General features: G+C 51.4%; 1 protein-coding gene across 1 annotated transcript in view; it reads left to right on the forward strand.

Annotated features, from left to right (window-relative positions):
* The window catches only part of RRP12 (ribosomal RNA processing 12 homolog), a 362,034-nt gene that overhangs the window by 296,494 nt on the left and 45,722 nt on the right, over positions 1-19,818 (forward strand). Inside the window, exon 29 of the mRNA XM_085606394.1 lies at positions 12,697-12,810. Coding sequence (XP_085462520.1) covers positions 12,697-12,810 — 114 coding nt within the window. The remainder of the gene's footprint in view (positions 1-12,696; positions 12,811-19,818) is intronic.

Here is a 19,818-nt window from a genome sequence, read left to right on the forward strand (position 1 = left end):
CTGCAGGCAATGTCATTGCCACCTCCATAACAGTTTCTTTGCTGAGAAATTGGTGCTGAGGAACTGGGCCACCTTTCTGCCTAAAGTGGTATTGCTCTTTCATCTGAACAATTAACCCCTCCCCTGCTCATGACGGAGCCACTCCGTCATGAGCCACGGTCGCTGTGTGCTCATGACGGAGTGGTTCCGTCATGCCGCGCCGTTGGCGGCCGCTCCGCCCACGCGGCGCTAATTCCCCGCCTGTGCGGGCGATTAGCGCAGTGGGCGGAGTCATGACGGAACCACTCCGTCATGAGCACAGCTCAACCGTGGCTCATGACGGAGTGGCTCCGTCATGAGCACAGCGCCACAGCTGCGGCGGAATTCCGGCCGCAGCGAAGGGGTTAATCACCTTACTAGAATGTTATCCTCTCTGCCACATCCCTCAAAAGTGGAGAGGAGACTCCATTGTCCTGATCCTAGTAGAGCTTTAAGCTTTCACAGTGAACTAGTAAAGGTGTAACTAGTAAAGGAGTATTGTGTTGATGGTCAACTCTTCGTCATATGCTCTAGACAAGAAGGAGCCTCCAGGAATCCTTTATGTCCATTTAAACTAAATTATCCACGGGAGTTTGGGACTTGAACATCAGTGGATCTGCAACATAGAAGTCACCAAGCACTACTGCCCTGACAATCTGAAAGAAACACGTTAGTTAGATTCCTCACCTTAGAATATCCCCAGGCGTCAGACTGGATCCGGAAGATTTTTCGTCAGCAATACCCCTTGCGCGTCGCTAGGCGTCGTCTGCGGCTCCGCGTCCGTCGTCGGCGTCGTGCGCCGGGATGACGTCGTCGGAGTACTTAGACGCCGCCCTCGCGCGCTGACGTCAGTTCTTCTTTTTTCCGCGCCAGTAAGCGCAGATCCGGGAGAGCTACCCCTTTTAGTCTTTTTTGACTAAATCTTTTTTGATCATTTTTGATCCTTGTCTGTCGACATCTGGTGCCGGTAGGATGCCTGGGTTCAAGGCTTGCGAGGATTGCCATCGACTGATGTCGGTGACCGATCACCACCGCCGGTGCCTCTACTGCTTAGGCCCCGACCACGACGCGGAGTCGTGCAACGACTGCCAGGCCCTGACTTCGAAGGCTAGGCGGGAGCGGTCCCGCAAGCTTCTCGAGCTTCGCCACTCGGCTCCGCGTCGTGCGCGATCCCGGTCCAGGAGGAGGTCCAAGGATCGCTCGCGGAGCCCTAGCCGACGCCATCGATCGTCCGGCTCCAAGTCGTCGGGTAAGTCCAAACGCTCAAAGAAGTCCAAGAGGCGACACCGCTCTTCGGACTCCCCTCGCCGGTCGCGCGACTCGGCCGAGGGTCAGGGTGGTTCCACCCCCGCTGCTCCGGCAGAGCCGCAGGTGCCGCGTCCGCCCCCATACCTTCCGGTCCCTGGGACTGACGCGGCGCCGGCGGAGATCAGTGCCTTCCTCTCGGCCATGAGGAGCCTGGCCCCGCCGTCGACGCCCGCTGGCGCGCCTTCGGGCCCCGCGGACTCAACTGGGCGAACTTGCCTGCCGGCGGCTCCGGCCCCGGCGCCGTCGACGACTCCGGTCTCGACGCCGCAGGTCCCCGCGGGGCCCATGCCTGGGCCCCAGTCGACGCCGGTTGACCTAGTCACTCCTCCACCGGCGCCGGCGACTGAACCACCGATGCCGTCACCGGCGCCGCCGGCGCACACGCCTACACCTCCGGCGCCGCCGACGCCTTTGGCGCCGACACCGCCCCAGTTTAGCCCTCATCCGGACCCGGCGCCGCAGCGGCGTCGACCGACGCCGCATCCGACGCCGCTTGAGTCCTACCATCTCTACAGTCCGGTTCCGATCATTCCTCCTGTTTATCAGGAATCGGAAGAAGGGGGCGACTGGGAGGGGTTCGAGGACCCTATGGCTGTTCAGTCACAGCTTTCTCAGGACTGGGCAGATGAACTGGGGGAGGCCAGTGGGCTGGACACCTCGCCAGACACTGGATTCACTTCTCCTCCGACCGTGGCTTCGGAGGAGGGTGCCGCTTTTTCTGTGGTGCTGCGCAAGGCGGCCGAGGCCCTTGGGCTCGAGTTGCCTGCCGTGGCTGTGAGGACTAACATCCTCACTGAGGTGCTTCAAACCTCAGCAAGCTCCACTGAGCCTCTGCTGCCATTCAACGAGGCCCTCACTGACGTTCTGCAGGGCACCTGGTCCAAGCCCTCCACAGTTCCTCCTGTGGATAGGAACGTTGCCAGGCGCCACCACCCTGCTCCGGGCGACCCCAGTTTCCTGTCCCAACACCCCACCCCCGAGAGTCTGGTTATCCAGGCCTCTACCTCCCAATCCTCCTTCCCGACCGCTCCGCCGGACCGGGATTCCAAGAGACTCGAGCAGTTTGGCAAGAAACTGTTCTCGTCCCTTAGTTTGGGCCTGCGGTCCTTAAATACCGCCTGTCTCTTGGACCGTTATTCCCATTCCCTGTGGGATACGGTGGAGGACGTGCTGCCCCTGTGTCCGGAGGAGGTCCGGACGCGTCTTAACCAGGCTTTGGCCGATGGGAGGGATGCAGCACGGCACGCCATACGATGTGGGCTTGACACCACGGACTCGCTGGGTCGGGCGATTTCCACCACGGTGGCGCTCCGCCGCCACGCCTGGATGCGGTCCACGTCATTTTCCGGGGATGTCCAGACCACCCTCATGGACATGCCCTTTGATGGCACTCGCCTGTTTGGTGAGAAGGCGGACAGTGCGCTGAACCGCTTTAAGGACTCCCGGGCTACGGCCAAGTCCTTGTGCCTCTCGGCTCCGCGGGCGCACACCTCCGCTTTTCGCCCCTTTCGTGGCCAAGGAAGGGGCGCCTCCTCACGTCCGCAAAGCCACCAGCCGCAGAACCAACCTGCGCGCGGTCGCGGACGTGGCTTCCGCCGTGGCGGAAATGGAGGCCGACGTGGTCAGCCCACTTCCACCCCGGCAGCATCCGCCTCAAAGCCCTCCTAGTCCGAGCTTTCAGGCCCATACCACGCCAGTGGGCGGCAGAGTTCGCCATCACCTGCTCCACTGGCGGTCCATAACATCGGACAGGTGGGTGCTGCAAATCGTCCGAAGGGGTTACTCCCTCCCCTTCGAGACGACCCCTCCAGCCATGCCACCGCAGCACCACCGTATCTCGGGGGATCATTTGAATCTTCTCCGCGAGGAAGTTTCGGCTCTCTTGGCCAAGGGGGCCGTCGAGCGCGTTCCGAGTCCAGAAGTAGGTCGTGGTTGTTATTCCCACTACTTTCTGGTTCCCAAGAAGGGCAAGGGGGGCCTACGCCCTATCTTGGACCTCCGGAACGTCAATGCCTTCCTCCGAAAGGAAAGGTTCAAGATGCTAACGTTGGCTCAGGTTTTAGCTGCCCTAGACCCTGGAGACTGGATGGTAGCGTTGGACTTGCAGGACGCATATTTCCATATCCCCGTCCTGCCGGCCCACCGGCGTTACCTGCGGTTCACGGTGGGCCAAGAGCACTTTCAGTTTACCGTGCTCCCCTTCGGCCTCACCAGTGCCCCTCGGGTGTTCACGAAAGTGATGGCGGTGGTCGCAGCTCATCTGCGCAGATCAGGGGTTCCAGTCTTCCCCTATCTCGACGACTGGTTGCTGAAGGCGGGCTCGCCCCAGGCAGTCGTCTCCCACCTCCAGACTACGGCGGATCTCCTGCATTTGCTGGGGTTTTCCATCAACGTGCCGAAGTCACACCTGAGTCCCTCTCAGAAGCTCCTCTTCATCGGAGCGGTTCTCGATTCGGCGCAGTTCCGGGTCCATCCACCGGAACAGCGGGTCCGGGATATTCAGGCCCTGATTCCCATCTTTCGGCCTCTATCCCGGGTTTCGGTCAGGCTAGTGTTGCGGCTTCTGGGGCTGATGGCCTCCTGCATACTACTAGTGCATCACGCCAGGCGGCGCATGCGGGCTCTGCAGTGGGACCTGAAGTTTCAGTGGGCCCAGCATCACGGCAACCTGTCCGACCATGTCTTGATCTCGGAGGGCACTGCACAGCAGTTGCAGTGGTGGCTCACGGACCGCGAGTGGGTCAAGGGCAAGAGCCTCTCCCTTCCCCAACCGGAGCATGTCGTAGTGACGGATGCGTCCCTCCTGGTTTGGGGTGGCCATATGGGAGAGGCGGAGATCAGAGGCCTCTGGTCTCTGGCGGAGTCTCGTCTCCACATCAACCTGTTGGAGTTGAGAGTGATCCGGCTTGCACTGAAAGCCTTCCTTCCCTCTGTCAGGGGAAGTGTCGTGCAGGTGTTCACGGACAACACCACCGCCATGTGGTATTGCAACAAACAGGGCGGGGTGGGGTCGTGGACCCTTTGTCAGGAGGCTCTGCGCCTCTGGACATGGCTGGAACACCAGGGCGTCACCCTAGTGGTTCAACATCTGGCGGGCTCTCTGAACGCCAGAGCAGACGAACTCAGCCGCCGGTGCATGATGGATCACGAATGGCGTCTGAACTCCGAAGTGGCGCAAGGTCTCTTTCAGCAGTGGGGAGAGCCTTGGTTAGATCTATTCGCCACCGAAGAGAACGCGCAATGTCAGCAGTTCTGCGCGTTGGAATTTCCAAGGCGGCACTCGCTCGGCGACGCTTTTCGTCGCGAGTGGAGTTGCGGTCTGTTGTACACCTTTCCGCCTATACCACTTCTGCCCAGAGTGCTGAAGAAGATCAGGCCCGACCGGGCCCAAGTCATCTTGGTGGCTCCGGATTGGGCACGAAGATACTGGTATCCCGAGCTACTCAGTATGTTGACCGATCCCCCGATACGTCTGCCCCTTCGGGAGGATCTTCTGTCGCAGCAGCAGGGGACGGTCCTCCACCCGAACCTGTCCAGCCTCCACCTCCATGCATGGAGATTGAGCGGCGGCAGTTGATGCCATTTGACTTGCCTCCTGAAGTCTGTGATATCATTCTGGCAGCCAGGCGTCCCTCCACAAAGTCGGTATACGCCTGCCGGTGGAACAAATTTGTGGCATGGTGCACAGCAAAGGCTGTGGATCCCCTTTCCGCCCCTCTTTCTGAGGTTCTCCTCTTCCTTCTTTCTCTGGCCCGGCAGGGCTCTGCCCTGGGCACCCTGAAAGGTTATCTTGCTGCCATCTCCGTCTTCTTGCGGCTTCCTGATCAGCCTTCTCTTTTCAAGTCCCCTGTGGTTACACGCTTTCTCAAAGGCATTACACACACGTTCCCTCCTGTCCCTTTCGTAATGCCTCAGTGGGACTTGAATCTGGTATTGACATTCCTGATGTGCGCTCCCTTCGAGCCTCTTCACAATTGTCCTCTTCGTCTTCTGACTCTTAAGACTGCTTTTCTGGTGGCCATCACCTCGGCTAGACGGGTGAGTGAGCTCCAGGCTTTATCTTCAAAGCCTCCTTTTCTATCTGTTCATCCGGACAAGGTTGTCCTTCGGCCTCGTCCCTCCTTTCTTCCTAAAGTGGTGACTCCATTTCACCTTGGGCAGTCTGTCACCTTGCCCACCTTCTTTCCGCCTCCGCATCCTTCCAAAGAGGAAGAGAGGCTCCACCGTCTGGACCCAAAACATGCGCTCTCCTTTTATCTGGACCGCACAAAACAGTTCCGGGTGGACGACCAGCTTTTTGTTGGGTACGTGGGCGCTAAGAAGGGGAAAGCTGTGCACAAACGGACCATCTCTCGGTGGGTCGTTTTGTGTATAAAAATTTGCTATTCCTTGGCTAAAAAGGACCCTCCTGTTGGGCTGCGCGCCCATTCTACTCGGGCCACGGCGGCTACTACTGCCTTGGGACGGGGAGTCCCTTTGCAGGACATCTGTCAGGCGGCGACGTGGGCTTCGCTACACACGTTTGCCAGGCATTATTGCCTTGACAGCCAAGTCCGGAGGGATGGCTTCTTTGGCCGTTCTGTCCTCCAGGACTTTCTGGTGTGATCTTGGTTCGCAGACCCACCACCGGGGATGGTATTGCTTGGGTATCTATTCTAAGGTGAGGAATCTAACTAACGTGTTTCTTTCAGATGAACAAGTTACTTACCTTCGGTAACGATGTATCTGTAAGAAACATTAGTTAGTTAGATTCCTCACCGACCCACCCATCCTCCCCGTTCTGCGAACTGACTTCTAGGGTTAAGGTTGTCCTTTCAGGCCCCTAGATTTTATTTTTGGCACCAGTGTCGGTCTTTGCATGGCTCTGCGTTCCTGGCGCGGAAGGCTATGTACAAGAACTGACGTCAGCGCGCGAGGGCGGCGTCTAAGTACTCCGACGTCATCCCGACGCCGACGACGGACGCGGAGCCGCAGACGACGCCTAGCGACGCGCAAGGGGTATTGCTGACGAAAAATCTTCCGGATCCAGTCTGACGCCTGGGGATATTCTAAGGTGAGGAATCTAACTAACTAATGTTTCTTACAGATACATCGTTACCGAAGGTAAGTAACTTGTTCTATAGGTCTTAAGAGGCTCATCTTTCCTGCTGAGTTCCGAAGGACTTTTTGTTGTGAATTCATTCCTCAGACCCTCTGCTTTTTGTGAGGTAGTTAAAATTAAAGTGGACTGGGGGGGGAAGGGCGGCATTGCTCCCACCTGGTGGGAGCAGCTACTAATTCTGCTCACTCCGGGCGGCAGCAATATTTTTATTTGTTTCCCTGCTGGCTTCAGTGCGGGCAGGGAGTGCACTTGGGGTTTGCTCCAGCTTGGTGCGAAATTAAAAAAATGCTATTGCAAAGCGAGAGCAAACACAGATTTTCCTGTCTGTGCTGGTGCGAGCAGGGAAATTTATATGTGCCAGGAGTGGGCTACCCGGGCCATAGCAGCCCTGTGGTGGTCTCTGGGGGCCATTAATGATGTATGGAGAGGGACCCCTCCCCATTATGTTTAATTTAGACCCTGGATTTAGGCTCCCCAGGCCCCTTCCTGATTTTGTTAAATGTCAGCCCTGGGGGGGGCTCTCGGGGCCTTTTGAGGCTCTGGGAGGGGGGGGGGGGGGGGGGAGTACTGCGTGCTCCCTCTCCCTATATTGTTACATTTCGACACTGGAGGTGGGCTCCTCCCCATATAAAGTAATTTTGGCCCAGGGCCTATGGAGGCTTGGGGAGGGGAGCCACCCAGCCCCCCTCTCTTTTATGAAGACTGCCCCAGGTGCGGGCTCCCAAGGGCATAAACAAAGGAAATGCGGCCCAGCCATCTTTCCTTTTTTTTTTTTTTTTTTTCTGACACTACCCCCGGCATTGCAACATTTTTGCCAATATTCCCCCCCCCCCCTTCCTTTTTTTTGGCCCAGGGAGCCCAATAGGGCCTAGGTGGGGCCATGGTATCCCTACCCTGCCCCCTTATACTATTTTTCTTATTTTATTAAGTCCCCGATCCCTGTAATGGCTGCCAGCAACATTTTCTCATGTTCCTCACAGCGAATCACAGCGCTCGCTCCAGCGGGGCATTGCAGGACTACCATTACCTGAATTCTTTAGTTGCATGGAACCCACTGGGGGTTGAACTCTCAGCAAAAGCTATAATGGAGGATACTGCAGCTGTGCTGTTTGATCGTTCCATGGCCTGTGATCAAGGGCCGAGATGCTCGGAACACGTAAGGATGTTATGAAGTGGTGTAATGCTGAATGCTGATGGTTGGCCTCGCTGCGGATTGCAATAAAAAAGCAGTAACCCATCTGTGCAGCGCGTCTTTGTTGAGGGCAACCGTTTTGATGGATATATATTTGAGGGGTTTCTACTGCCGGTCACTCGTATTGCCCATCTCTGTGCTGTGCCTTTTAAATATTCTCGTTTTTACTGTAAATTGTGCTTTTAAAAAAAACAAAATACTTCTTTGATCTGAACTAGCCTTGATCTTATTGGCTGTGTGAAGGGAAGTTTTAATACTTGTTAACATATTTTACTGTGTGGGAATTTGCTGGGGGAGATTTTGCTTTTTGCTCGGGTGAGGGGCTTCACCTACTTCCTGGTTCTGCCGGTCAGCCATCTAGAGGTGCCATTTTGTCAGCGCGCTCTCTAGTCTTTTTGGCTGCCGGCCTACAAATATGCACATGGGGCGGACGCGCAGCTGGCGCGCCGAAGGCGCGCCTAAGGCAAGCCCGTCTGCGCCCCGGCAGCGGCCAGGGCCTGTTACTCTGCCCGCCGACTGGGGGGCGTTCAGGCTGCGCTGACATACGGTAGGGATGAGTTACTAAATCTGAATGTGACTTTAGGGCTCTCCCACCTTCAATTTGACCTGTTGGCCGCTCAGGAGCATGTGTGTGCTGTATGTGGTTTCTGTCTCCCGGCCATTCCTCCAGCTGCCTCATTTGCGTCAGGCCGGCGGCCTAAGCTTGATACTGCACCATCCATCTCTGCCGCCCTAATCAATGTACGCTCCCTTAAATAACATCACTCCGACATCTTCGAGCTGCTCTCTGACCACCCTGTTGACCTTCTGTTCCTTACGGAAATATGGCTCGATTCCAACTCTGACCCTTTTTGTTACTCTGGCTATTCCTGCGGGTTACAAAGTTGCTAGGGCTGATCGCTTAGAAGGAAGGGGTGGCGGTGTGGCGGTTATATTTAGAGAGAAGTGGGAGTTCATTAGGGACGAGACCCATGCTTGGGGGACAGGAGAAGCGTTGGATTTCAGTTTCGGGTTTCCCCCCCATTTTCTATTGGGTGGGACGTTGGTCTATCGCCCCCCTGGTTCTGCCCACGCCACCATTCAGGATTGGGGCGATGAGCTGATTTCTAGGGCGCTTCGTTTTTCGCAGTTCCTGTTCCTCGGAGACTTGAATATACATTTGGATCAACGGTCGTGTACTGATGCTATTGCCTTAAAAGATGTGCTTCAGCTTGCCCAGCTGTCTCAATGGGTTGTCCACCCAACACATCAGGGTGGTCACATCCTTGATCCTATCTGCTCTAATTTTAATATTTTAGTAGAGGATCCTCTTCCCCTTGTGTGGTCAGACCACTTCATCACTTTTTTCTCCTGGAAGGTAGGCCCGCCCCGTGGTGCCGAATCTATCTCGCGGAAACCAGCCTTTAAGAAGGTGGATCCCGCCTCCCTGGCTGGGGCCTTGGCGGCCTCCAGGCCGACCCTTACCGGTGATCTTGAGGGGAGCCTCGCTGGCTTTACTAACTGGTTAGACAAGTCTATGACCTTGCTGGCTACTCCCACCTCCTCTCGATCCTCGAGAGTTTCGCCATCAAAGCCCTGGTTTTCGGCTGAGCTGCGCGCGCTTAAACAGGATTGCAAAAAGCTGGAACGGATTTGGCGTCGCCGGGATTACTGTCCTTTGGCTAAGGCCGCTTTGAGGGTTAGTCAAAAGATCTATTACTCTGCCATCTTCCAGGCAAAAAAGCAATATTTCACCGAGCGTATTGAGCAGTCCTGTAATAATTCGAAGGAGATTTTCCACATAGTGCAGAGTTTTACATCTCCTGCCGCTCTCAACTGTTCGGGCCCGGCCACGGATGGCTGGTGCAACACCCTCTCCCGTTTCTTCTCGGATCAAATCCGTTTGATACAGCAGTCCCTGCCTGTGTGTGCGGCTTCCCTGGTGGAAGATGGACGGACTGCGCCTCTCCAGGGTGCTTTGAATCACGCCCTGTCGGTCTTCTCTCCTGTTGATCTCGCTAGTTCTCTGAAAATAATTAAGGGCCTCAAGTCCGGTTCGCCCTCGGATTTCTGCCCAGCCAGACTGCTGGCAGCAGTTGCGGAGACCATCAATCCTGAGATCAATGCCATTATTAACCTCTCCCTTGGGGAGGCTTGGGTTCCGCCGAAATGGAAACAGGCCAAAATTCTTCCTTTACTGAAGAAACCGTCCCTTGACCCTGCGCTGCCTGGCAACTACCGCCCAATCTCCCTTCTCCCCAGCCTAGCTAAGGTCTGTGAGAAGGCAGTGACCAGACAACTCTCCGAATTTGTGGAAAGATCTGAGGCTTTGCACCCAGCTCAGTCTGGGTTTCGGGCATCTTGTTGCACGGAGTCAGCGCTAGTTGAGATCTCGGAAGCAATTCGGGACTGCTTAGATGTAGGTGGCTGAGCAGTTTTGGTGATGCTTGATTTGTCAGCAGCATTTGACACGGTTCCGCATGCCAGACTGCTCTCCCGCCTCTCTGAGATTGGGGTCTCTGGCTTGGCTCTGGCCTGATTGAGGTCTTTTCTGGAGGGTCGTACCCAACAGGTTTGGTTGCCGCCGGCAGCCTCTTCCCTGCAGGAGGTCTCCACAGGTGTCCCCCAAGGCTCGTCCCTTAGCCCCCTCCTCTTTAACATCTATGTTACTCCTCTGGTCTTTCTGGCCGAGAAGTTGGGGGTTAAGGTGGTAGCCTATGCCGATGACACCCAGCTCCTTTTCACCTGGGGCAAGGGGGATGATTCCGTCTTGCCTGTGCAGAAGTGTTTGTCTTCGGTATTTGGTTGGCTTGCTAGAGCTCAACTCAAGTGCAATGAAGACAAATCGGAGATCCTTCTTTATGGTAACTTCCCCTTGAACTTCAGATGTAAGATCTGGCCCCCGGATTTCCCCCCTCCTTCTTCTAATGGGAGTTCCGCTAAAAACCTAGGAGTCTGGTTTGAGGATAATCTTTCATTTTCTGTCCAGGTGAAGAAGATCTCGGGCGGCTGCTTTGGCCTTCTTAAGGTTCTTAGGAGTTTTCTCCCTCTTCTCCCTAGATCTGCCAAGGAAACGGTTGTTCGGGCATTGGTATTGTCCCGCTTGGACTATGCCAATGCCCTATATGTTGGCTTACCCTGCTATTCCATGAACAAACTATAAGTGATCCAGAATGCGGCCGCAAGGCTGCTCCTTGGTATCGCTAGAAGTAGTAGTGTTCGCGCTCATCTTCATGCCCTGCACTGGCTGCCCATGGTTGAGAGGGTTAAGTTTAAAGCATTGGTCATTGCCCACAGAGCCCTCCACAATTTGGGTCCCATCTATTTGCAGAGGCGGTTTGCCTTTTACGCTCCGACTAGAGCACTACGCTCGTCAGCTCTTTTGTTGGCCAGGGTTCCGTGCTTCTCCCGGTCCAGGGTAGGGGGCAGCTCGCTTGCCGTCAAAGCCGCCGTGGCCTGGAATGCTCTCCCATTTTTCCTGCGTAATACTCAGGACCCACTCTGTTTTAAGCGTCTCCTTAAAACCCATTTGTTTCCATAGCTTTCTACTCTGTTTCTCCTCACTTGGCTTCGCGCTGGGACACTCCTCGGAGTAACTATTGCGCGTTATAAAAATATCTAACATAACATATATTTAATGCAAAAAAAGCCGATGATTCTGGGTAGTTCCCAAGTTTTGGTGGAGAACAGCTCCTGTAAAGAGCACCCTACAAAACTGCAACACTCTGCATCTGCTCACCTCAAATGTCTGTTTTTCTAGCAAAGTTTTTAATCAATGGATTAGCACAGTGCTATCCACACCGAGCTAGAAAGGGACAAATTATTTTGCCATTTCTGCAGCAAAGTCTTTAAGCATAGGATAAAGCACAGTGCCATCCACGCCGAGCTGTAAAATGATAAAAGCCTTTTACCACTCCAGGCACAGTAGTACAGCTTTGGATTGGTAAAATGTATATATATATTTACATGCAAGGAAAGGTAATACAGTTGTGATATGTGGGTGGATAGCAGGACTCCAGATAATCTTTTTAATATTTGGATGTGGTTGGCTAATAAAGAGTGGTACGTTGGGTGACAAGATGCCAGATTCCTCCCCACTACTCATCCGAGCAGGGGGAAGGGCTCATTATGGGGCATACTTAGTTAATATAAAATTGTACATGGGGAACTGTGAACAAATGGAGTATCTTACACTGTGGATTCTGGTGAGATTGACTTGTGTTTAATTCTTGTCTTCTATTTGGTGTCATTTAGAACTCCTTGGTAAAAAAGCATCCCAGTTATTTACTGTTACTCATCAATAAACCTCTGTTGTGATTAGCTTACATGGCAGCCATGATGTCCCCAGTTGACAGTCAGTTTGGTTGTCAGCTGCACTTCCATTACGAATCCTGCATTCCATACTTTCCACTATGTGCCTTATCACTGCCCAATGATGCCTATTCTCATCCTTTTTTGTGATTGTTTATTAGAACAGCTTGGTAATAAGTGTTTGAACCTGTTGTGGTGGCTCTATACATCGTAAATTGTACGTGGGGAAAGAGGCGGGATATTTTGCTCTTTAGGTCTACGAGTGACATAGGCAACTGAAGATTCACTCTTGTTTGTGTCACACAGACCCCATTGCTGATGCTAACCGATGCATAATTGCATACACCTGGGTTTGGTTTTGCAGTGTGTCTGTGAAGGAAATGATTTTGTATGAGTGTATTTCACTTATTGTAGCCTTCTGTTGTCAACAAGTATGTCCTCCTGTGTGATTAGGTATTGCTTTATCTGATAACCATTTTTTTTTACTTGTCTTTTGTTTACTTGCAATTCTAGGTTACATCCTTAAATAAATAAATATCCTTTATTTTGACTGAACTAATAAACTAAAAATGCGCATTTTATCAATTTGGAAAAAGTAATCTACTGTCTCGCACTCTCTTTGGAATGTTTTAGATGGTGAGAAACACATAGAGTGATGGAATAACATATAGAACTGTTTGATTGAAATCCACCTCTGCAGTTCGCTTTACATTTCAAGCTTGTATACTGCTTGTTTACAGTCTCTGCAGTGAAAAAAAATTACATTGCTTCTGTATTAATGTTTTAGCTACAAAGCCAAAAGGGAACCAGAACACAAAGGTAAAACACAATTTCCAGATCACGTCAGATGGGCGATTTATAATCCGAGATGATGAAGACGAGGAAGAAGAAAAAGCCAAAGGTATGTGTTTGTACTTTCAAACTATAGTGTCTAGCAACATATCGATGCTTTCTAATAGTATTACAGAAATACTCCATATAGCCAGAAGCCTAGCTTGGGTGTGAGCTAACTGCAATTCTTTTGATATAGTTTACTTTTTCTTCTGAATTAAAGTAGTAGTTCCACCCAGCACTTGTTTTGAGTTTTCTGTGGCTCATAAAAGAAAATCCAAGCATGATCCAGACAGTTTCCTTTATAATTTTCCTTCGGTTACTTTTTTTCCATCTTTGATAGCAATCTAGGCAAATGCTGTTTTTCTCCATTTATCCCAATGTATCTACAAAGTAACCAGTGCCTCTCTTTCACTTGAAATGCATGAAATGAAAGCATGGAGGGCAAAAGACAGTGACTGCCAGGTGTTAATCTTTGCTCTTATAGTTGGGGTGAATAGTCCCAAAAGGTACATTGAATAAAATAAAGTAAGTTTTTATGGTTTTGGAATTTTGTATTGTGTTGTGAGCCATTTAGAGCTCAAAGAAGTGTTGAACGGAACTTCACCTTTATGCAACAGAAGATTTTCTTCTAGATACTTCTACCTGCAGATTCCTCACCTCCTTAACCACCCCAAGTGCCAGACAGGACCAGAAGGTCAAAATAGTTGTCCTGCATTGTTGGAAGGTACCATGGCTTCAACCCTATAACGGGGACTCCAGGATATGATCTCACGCAGCTGACTATTGCTCTAGCACATGTTTTGAGGTCAGTTACTTTTTTCAGTGCCCTACAATGCAAATTCAGAGTTGCCCTCCACTCCAGAATTACCTTCACCTTTTATTGTTTTATTATAGTGCTGAGAGATTATACCTCAGATGAGGAGATAAGATTGCCTTAGGTGTCGTTCTACTGCTTCTGAGGCTCTTTGGGTTCACACATCCTCCGTCCATTAGGTTGGGACTCTGAGTGTTGCTCTGTGCTTATTTCAGAGCATGTATACTTGTCTTTTAAAGCCACCCTCCCATTATACCAATCCTCATCCTGCTTTGTCATAGAACATGACCCCAGGGCATTGAGTGCAAAGCTGCCTCCAGGAAACCCCTCCCTGACCAGTAATAACACGCTTCTTGAATTTCCTGGACAGAGACATGATACTGAAAGACGTTCAATGTATGGGAGAGATATGGTAGGAAAACTCAAGAATCGTGGTGTTCACGGACTATAACACCGAGGTACAGAAGCAGAGGCAAATTGGACAGGAACTTCTTCTGTATACAGAGACCATAACAAGCATTGACAACAGCATCTCTACTGGTCCCTTTCTTGAGACAGGTTTTCTGATTAGGCCTCTTCACCAATGATGTCTTCTCATACCAAGTTGAGATCTTATACGAGGACTCGTCTTCATCTATGCATTGGTCTGGATAGTGGGGCAGGTCTTCAGGCCAGTAGATTATTTTCCCAACTTCATCTTTGGAGTAGTATCCTTACTTGTTGGACATAAGCTTGACATCCATGCCCAGCTCTGATCTGGCTCTGCATTTGAAGTCAGCAGCCCCCCACTCAAAGCTTTTTTATTTTTTGCCCCTGGTTGTGACCCAATTGACATGGCAGCTTTCGTATCTATGCTCCACTCTCCTCCAGCTCCCTAGGCTGCGCAATGAGAGAGAGAGACACCCCCACACACCCCTACCCCCACCCACCCCCCCCCCCCCCACACACACACACACACACACACACACACACACACACACACACACACACACACACACCACCACCACCACCACCACACACACACCACCACACACACACACACCACACACACACACACCACACACACACCACCACACACCACCACACACACACACACCACCACACACACACACACACCACCACACACACACACCCCCCCCACCACACACACACCACCACACACAAACACCACACACACACACACACCACCACACACACACCACCACACACACACACACACCACCACACCCACACACACACCACCACACCCACACACACCACCACACCCACACACCACCACACACACACACACACACACACACCACACACACACACACACACACACACACACACACCACCCACACACACACACACCACCACACACACACACACACACCACCACACACACATACACACACACACCACCACACACCACCACACACCACCACACACCACCACACGCCACCACCACACACACCACACACACACCACACACACACCACACACACACACACCACACACACACACACCCACACACACACACACACACACACACACCCACACACACACACACACCCACACACACACCACCACACACACACTACCACCACGCACACACACTACCACCATGCACCACCACCACCACACACCACCACCACCACACACCACCACCACCACACCACCACCACCACACACCACCACCACCACACACCACCACCACACACCACCACCACACACACCACCACCGCACACACCCTTTACTCTCAGAAGTTACTGGGTGTGAGTTTGTGTTTTGCCTTTTGTTTTCTCCTTTCTTTGTTCTTCAATTCTTTGCTGTTATCATTGTTCGTGGTTGTGAGTAACACGATGGATGGTGGACTACAGAGCTCTCATACTGTCTTCTTGCATGGTTCGGTTCAGTTGCCATGATGCAATGCTTGTGGGTAGGTGGGGGGGCAAGGTTGTGTTTCACTATTGTTTGTTTTGTTGATTATGAAGGTACACTGCTGCGATGTCCAGTTAACAGGCACACAAACAGGTACAGTTAAGACATCATATCAGATTGACCAGACCGGTAGAAGACCCACCCCTAAAGATATTGACTTGGAACATCAACTGCCTCTGTAACATAATCAAGAGGGGCCTGGTGGCTCCGTACATCAAGAGAGTGCAACCTGGTGTGGTTCTCCTCCAGGAGACCCACTTTTAAGGGGGCGATCTGCAGATTTTTGGAAAGAGGCCTATACCACTCTTGCACATGCAACAATTACTCATGGGGTCAGGGGGGTAGCCATACTGGTGAGGAAAAGTCTCCCCTTTAGGTTGCGACGTTGGCTAAATTCGCTGATAGCGTGTGTCTAGTTGACTTATGAAGATGTCTACATCCAGACAACATTCCTATTTCAAAGGGGCTCGCAGGGTCTACTCAAGGTTGGATTATGTCTTTGTGTCTCGGGGGACGTAGGAGAGATAAGATAAGTGGACTATCTTGCAAGAGACCTTTCCGACCATTCATCCTTATTAGTCCAAGTGGGGCGCCTCAAAGGCTAGCGAGATATGGGGTGGAAGTTGAATGCATGGGACTTGAAAGACCGGAAGGCAGCACGGGGGCTCAGAGTGGACAATAAATTATATTTAACTAAAAGTTAAAAGTCCTTGACATCTCAGACTGTGCTATGGAAGCTTTTAAGACTGTGCTCCGAGACTAGGCCCAAAATTTGATCACGCAGAAGAAGACGAAAGACGACAGAGCTGGAACACCAGATCCTGCAGTGAAAAGGGTCATCAGGGGCGGAGGCAGCCCCTTTGAACTTAGGCAGATTGCAACACTATAAGCGGAGTTAGGGATTTGGCACAAAAAGGGGCTAAAAAGCAGATGATGGCCCCACTCCACCATCTCTATGAGACTGTAGACAAAGCTGGCAGACGCTTGGCTAAGACAGCCGAAGCAGGAAGCCCGATGGGTGCATAGTATTCTCAGTCCAACAGGAGTTACCTACGATATTGATGCCATCATTGGTGGTGAGTTCGCTCTTTATTATGAGGATTTATACAAGGCCAGACCACTCCATGATTCAGACGCTATAGCGAAGTATTTGACCAAGATTCCCACCCCGATGTTGGGTGCAGAAGCAAGGGAACTCCTTGAGGAAGACCTAACTTTGCGTGAGATACTGCCTGCCATAGCGAAACTGAGGGGTGTAAAACCCCGGGGCCTAATGGTATCCCTCTTGAGTTTTACAAGCGGTATGCTAACCCCTTCAGGCCCCACTTGCTGAACTTGGTCCGAGAGTTGGGGAATCAGGAAAACTACTCCCCCCCCCCCCCCCCCCCCACCCCCCTCCCCCCACTGGAAATCAGGAGAGCAACCATTATTGTCCTTCCCAAAGCGGGGAAACCAAGAGATAGATGTGATTCTTATCCCCCAATCTCATTGCCTAATGTGAGAGGAAACTAATGGCAACTATCCTTGCTACTCAATTACTGCTGGTCATTACCCCCTTGATACATCGAAATCAGCTTGGCTTTATGCCCGGCAGGTCAGCACGCCCTAAACTACGACACACGCATAATTGGCTCAATATAGTGCAAACCCGTCCGACACCTCATGTCTTCCTATTCCAAGACGGCAAAAAGATGTTAGCCGCTGTTCACTGGCTCTTCCTTGAAATTTGGCTGTGGCCCCAAGTTCCAAAAGTGGTTGGCGGTGCTCTATCTAAGCCCTGTTGCAACAGTCAGAGTCCTTGGAAAGATGTGTACCGAATATCTGATCGGCAGAGGAACCAGTCAGGAATGTCACCTGTCCCTGCTTTTTCCTGCTCTTATGACGGAGTCTCTGGCATGCGCTTTGTGGCAGCATCCCGGATATGCAGGGTTCTGAATTGCAGCGGAGGATGAGTTAGAGGAAACAATATTGTTATGCGTTGACAATGTACTTCTATACATAACAGACCCAATGAACACTATTCTGGTGCTCTTTCAGCCACCGGGGGAATACGGGCCTCACTCAGTATACAGGATAAACTGGGACAAGTCAGTGCTTTATACCCCAAGGGACATGCGGGAGACGCTGCTACTACTGATAGGGCTTTGGGTGGCTTAAGACTGTTTTAAATACCACAGGATATTTGTTATACCACTGAGAGAGCTCTGCCTTAATCGTGATGTTGGGAGGGTGGTGTCAGACTTTCAGACTGATGTCAGGTGGAGGGGTCTGCGTCTCTCCCTGATGGGACAGGAGGTCCTTTTTAAAATGATCACGCTCCCCAAATTACTACGTGCTCAGAAATTCATATTATGAGGTTCCTCAGACAGTATTTACCAAGATTAATGGGGACTTGAGGACTCTGCTGTGGGATCGGGGACACCTGAGAATATTGCTCAAGACACTGCAGCGTAACCAGTATAATGGTGGGCTCACACTTCCGGACATAGAAGGATACTACTGGGTGGCACACTTGATAAACATTGACAATTGGTATTATGCCTCACAGAATCACCCACCATTCAGCCTTTAGCATTCTCGGTTAGAACACACCTAAGCTATCTATAACCATGTGGCGGTGGTTTGGGGAACCATCCGCTGGCAACGCGGGCCAAACTGACAGTTTGGGATTGGGACACCTGGTGAGGCCCCCAAGATCACAAGGGAAACACCCCTTTGGAAAGTGATATGGTTGCTCGAGATTGCATAATTGCAGGGATTTGGAACCAGGGATACTATAGTTATTCCACGGTGGGAGATATCCTTGTGAACTGGGATCTTATGCCCTTCTCCTAGATACAGAGGGCATACCAATTACACCTGACCCAATTCCTACAGTGCACCCAGCTAAGGTATGCCTAGGGGTTCCGCAGAGCTGGCAAGAACTGAGATTCCTGAATATGCCCCCCTTGAGTAATGAACTTTGATGGATGAACAGGATAGAGGAGTGGTCTCTGCCACATATAGAAGGATTAATAATATGCCAGAAACCCTGGGCCAGCAGTGAGAGAGGTGGCAGAGAGATGTGGGTGAATCTGAAAATATAGATTAGGAGGCTGCGTTGATTGTACCCCTGCGAAGTCGCCATCAAGGATCACCTATGCCTGATGAAATTCAAAATATTTTCAAGGTTCTATTATGACCGCTGCAGGTTGCATACCATGGGGAGAGCACCTACCCCAGCCTGCTTGCTTTGTATCGATGCCATAGGATCCTTTATGCGCATACTGTGGGAGTGCCCCATATACAAGTCTACTGGAAAGCGATCATCGAGGAACTCTCCACTATTCTTGAGGTGACACTCCAGTCTGACCCGTTATTTATTTTGTTGGGGATCCCAAATGACCTGGATACTCCATGTTTTAAACTTCTTTTTAGTGCCATGGACTTAATGGTGGCCAAAAGAGATGTGGCTAAATATGGAGGATTCCCAAAGGTATCTTCTATTAAAGGAATGGACACACGGGGTGGACCTCTATGTGGCAGCAGAGAAGGTGACATATCGTAGCAGAGACTGTCTCCATAAATTTGATAAGATCTGGGGGTGGTTGAGAGCTTGGTTCTTATGGGCAACTGGTATGACGAACTGGCGGAGTCCAGTGCGTTAGACACCTCACTGAACTCAGGCTTAGTCTCTCCCCTTACCGTAGCTATGGGCTGGGGACTGCAGAAGGAGGTTCTGGAGCGATGTACAGCCTGACCGCCAGTCAGATTAATGTGATCTAAGAAATGTATTACTGATTGCATAAATGGGTGTCTTAGCTCTCTTAAACTCAATGTAACATTGTGTATTTTTCTCGTATCTATGTGGACAATGGTGCATGTTGCACATGACTTTGATGCCGCCCTTGGTTTGTTCATTAAAATGAAAAATAAAAATATTTCCCCAAATAAAGAAAGGAACTGTTTTCAGGAAATAGTTCTTTCCTTTCAGTGCCAGATTACGCTGATCTGTGAAGAGCTACGCTTATTCGTTTTTTGACTGTTTTCTTCTTGACCTTTTTGTCATCCCTTTTTCGAGGGATTTGTTCTTCTGGTGTGACAGGATGTCCCCAAAGAAGCCTGCTGATTTCAAACCATTTTTTGCCTGTCACAGGCAGAGATCTGTGACATACCCACACTTGTAGTAGTGGTTACCCTCCAAGCACCACAGACAAACCAAGTCTTGAATGGACTGCCAGGCCATACACCCAAAGGCGCTGAGAGAGCATTCCCTCAAACTCGCTGCACGACTTCAGATGACAAGTGACAATTACGTTTGCATGGTATGTCCTGAGATTCCTTGCGGAGGCCGCCCG

This window comes from Triturus cristatus, chromosome 1_2, assembly GCF_964204655.1.
Source record: "Triturus cristatus chromosome 1_2, aTriCri1.1, whole genome shotgun sequence".
NCBI classification, from domain to species: Eukaryota; Metazoa; Chordata; class Amphibia; order Caudata; family Salamandridae; genus Triturus; species Triturus cristatus.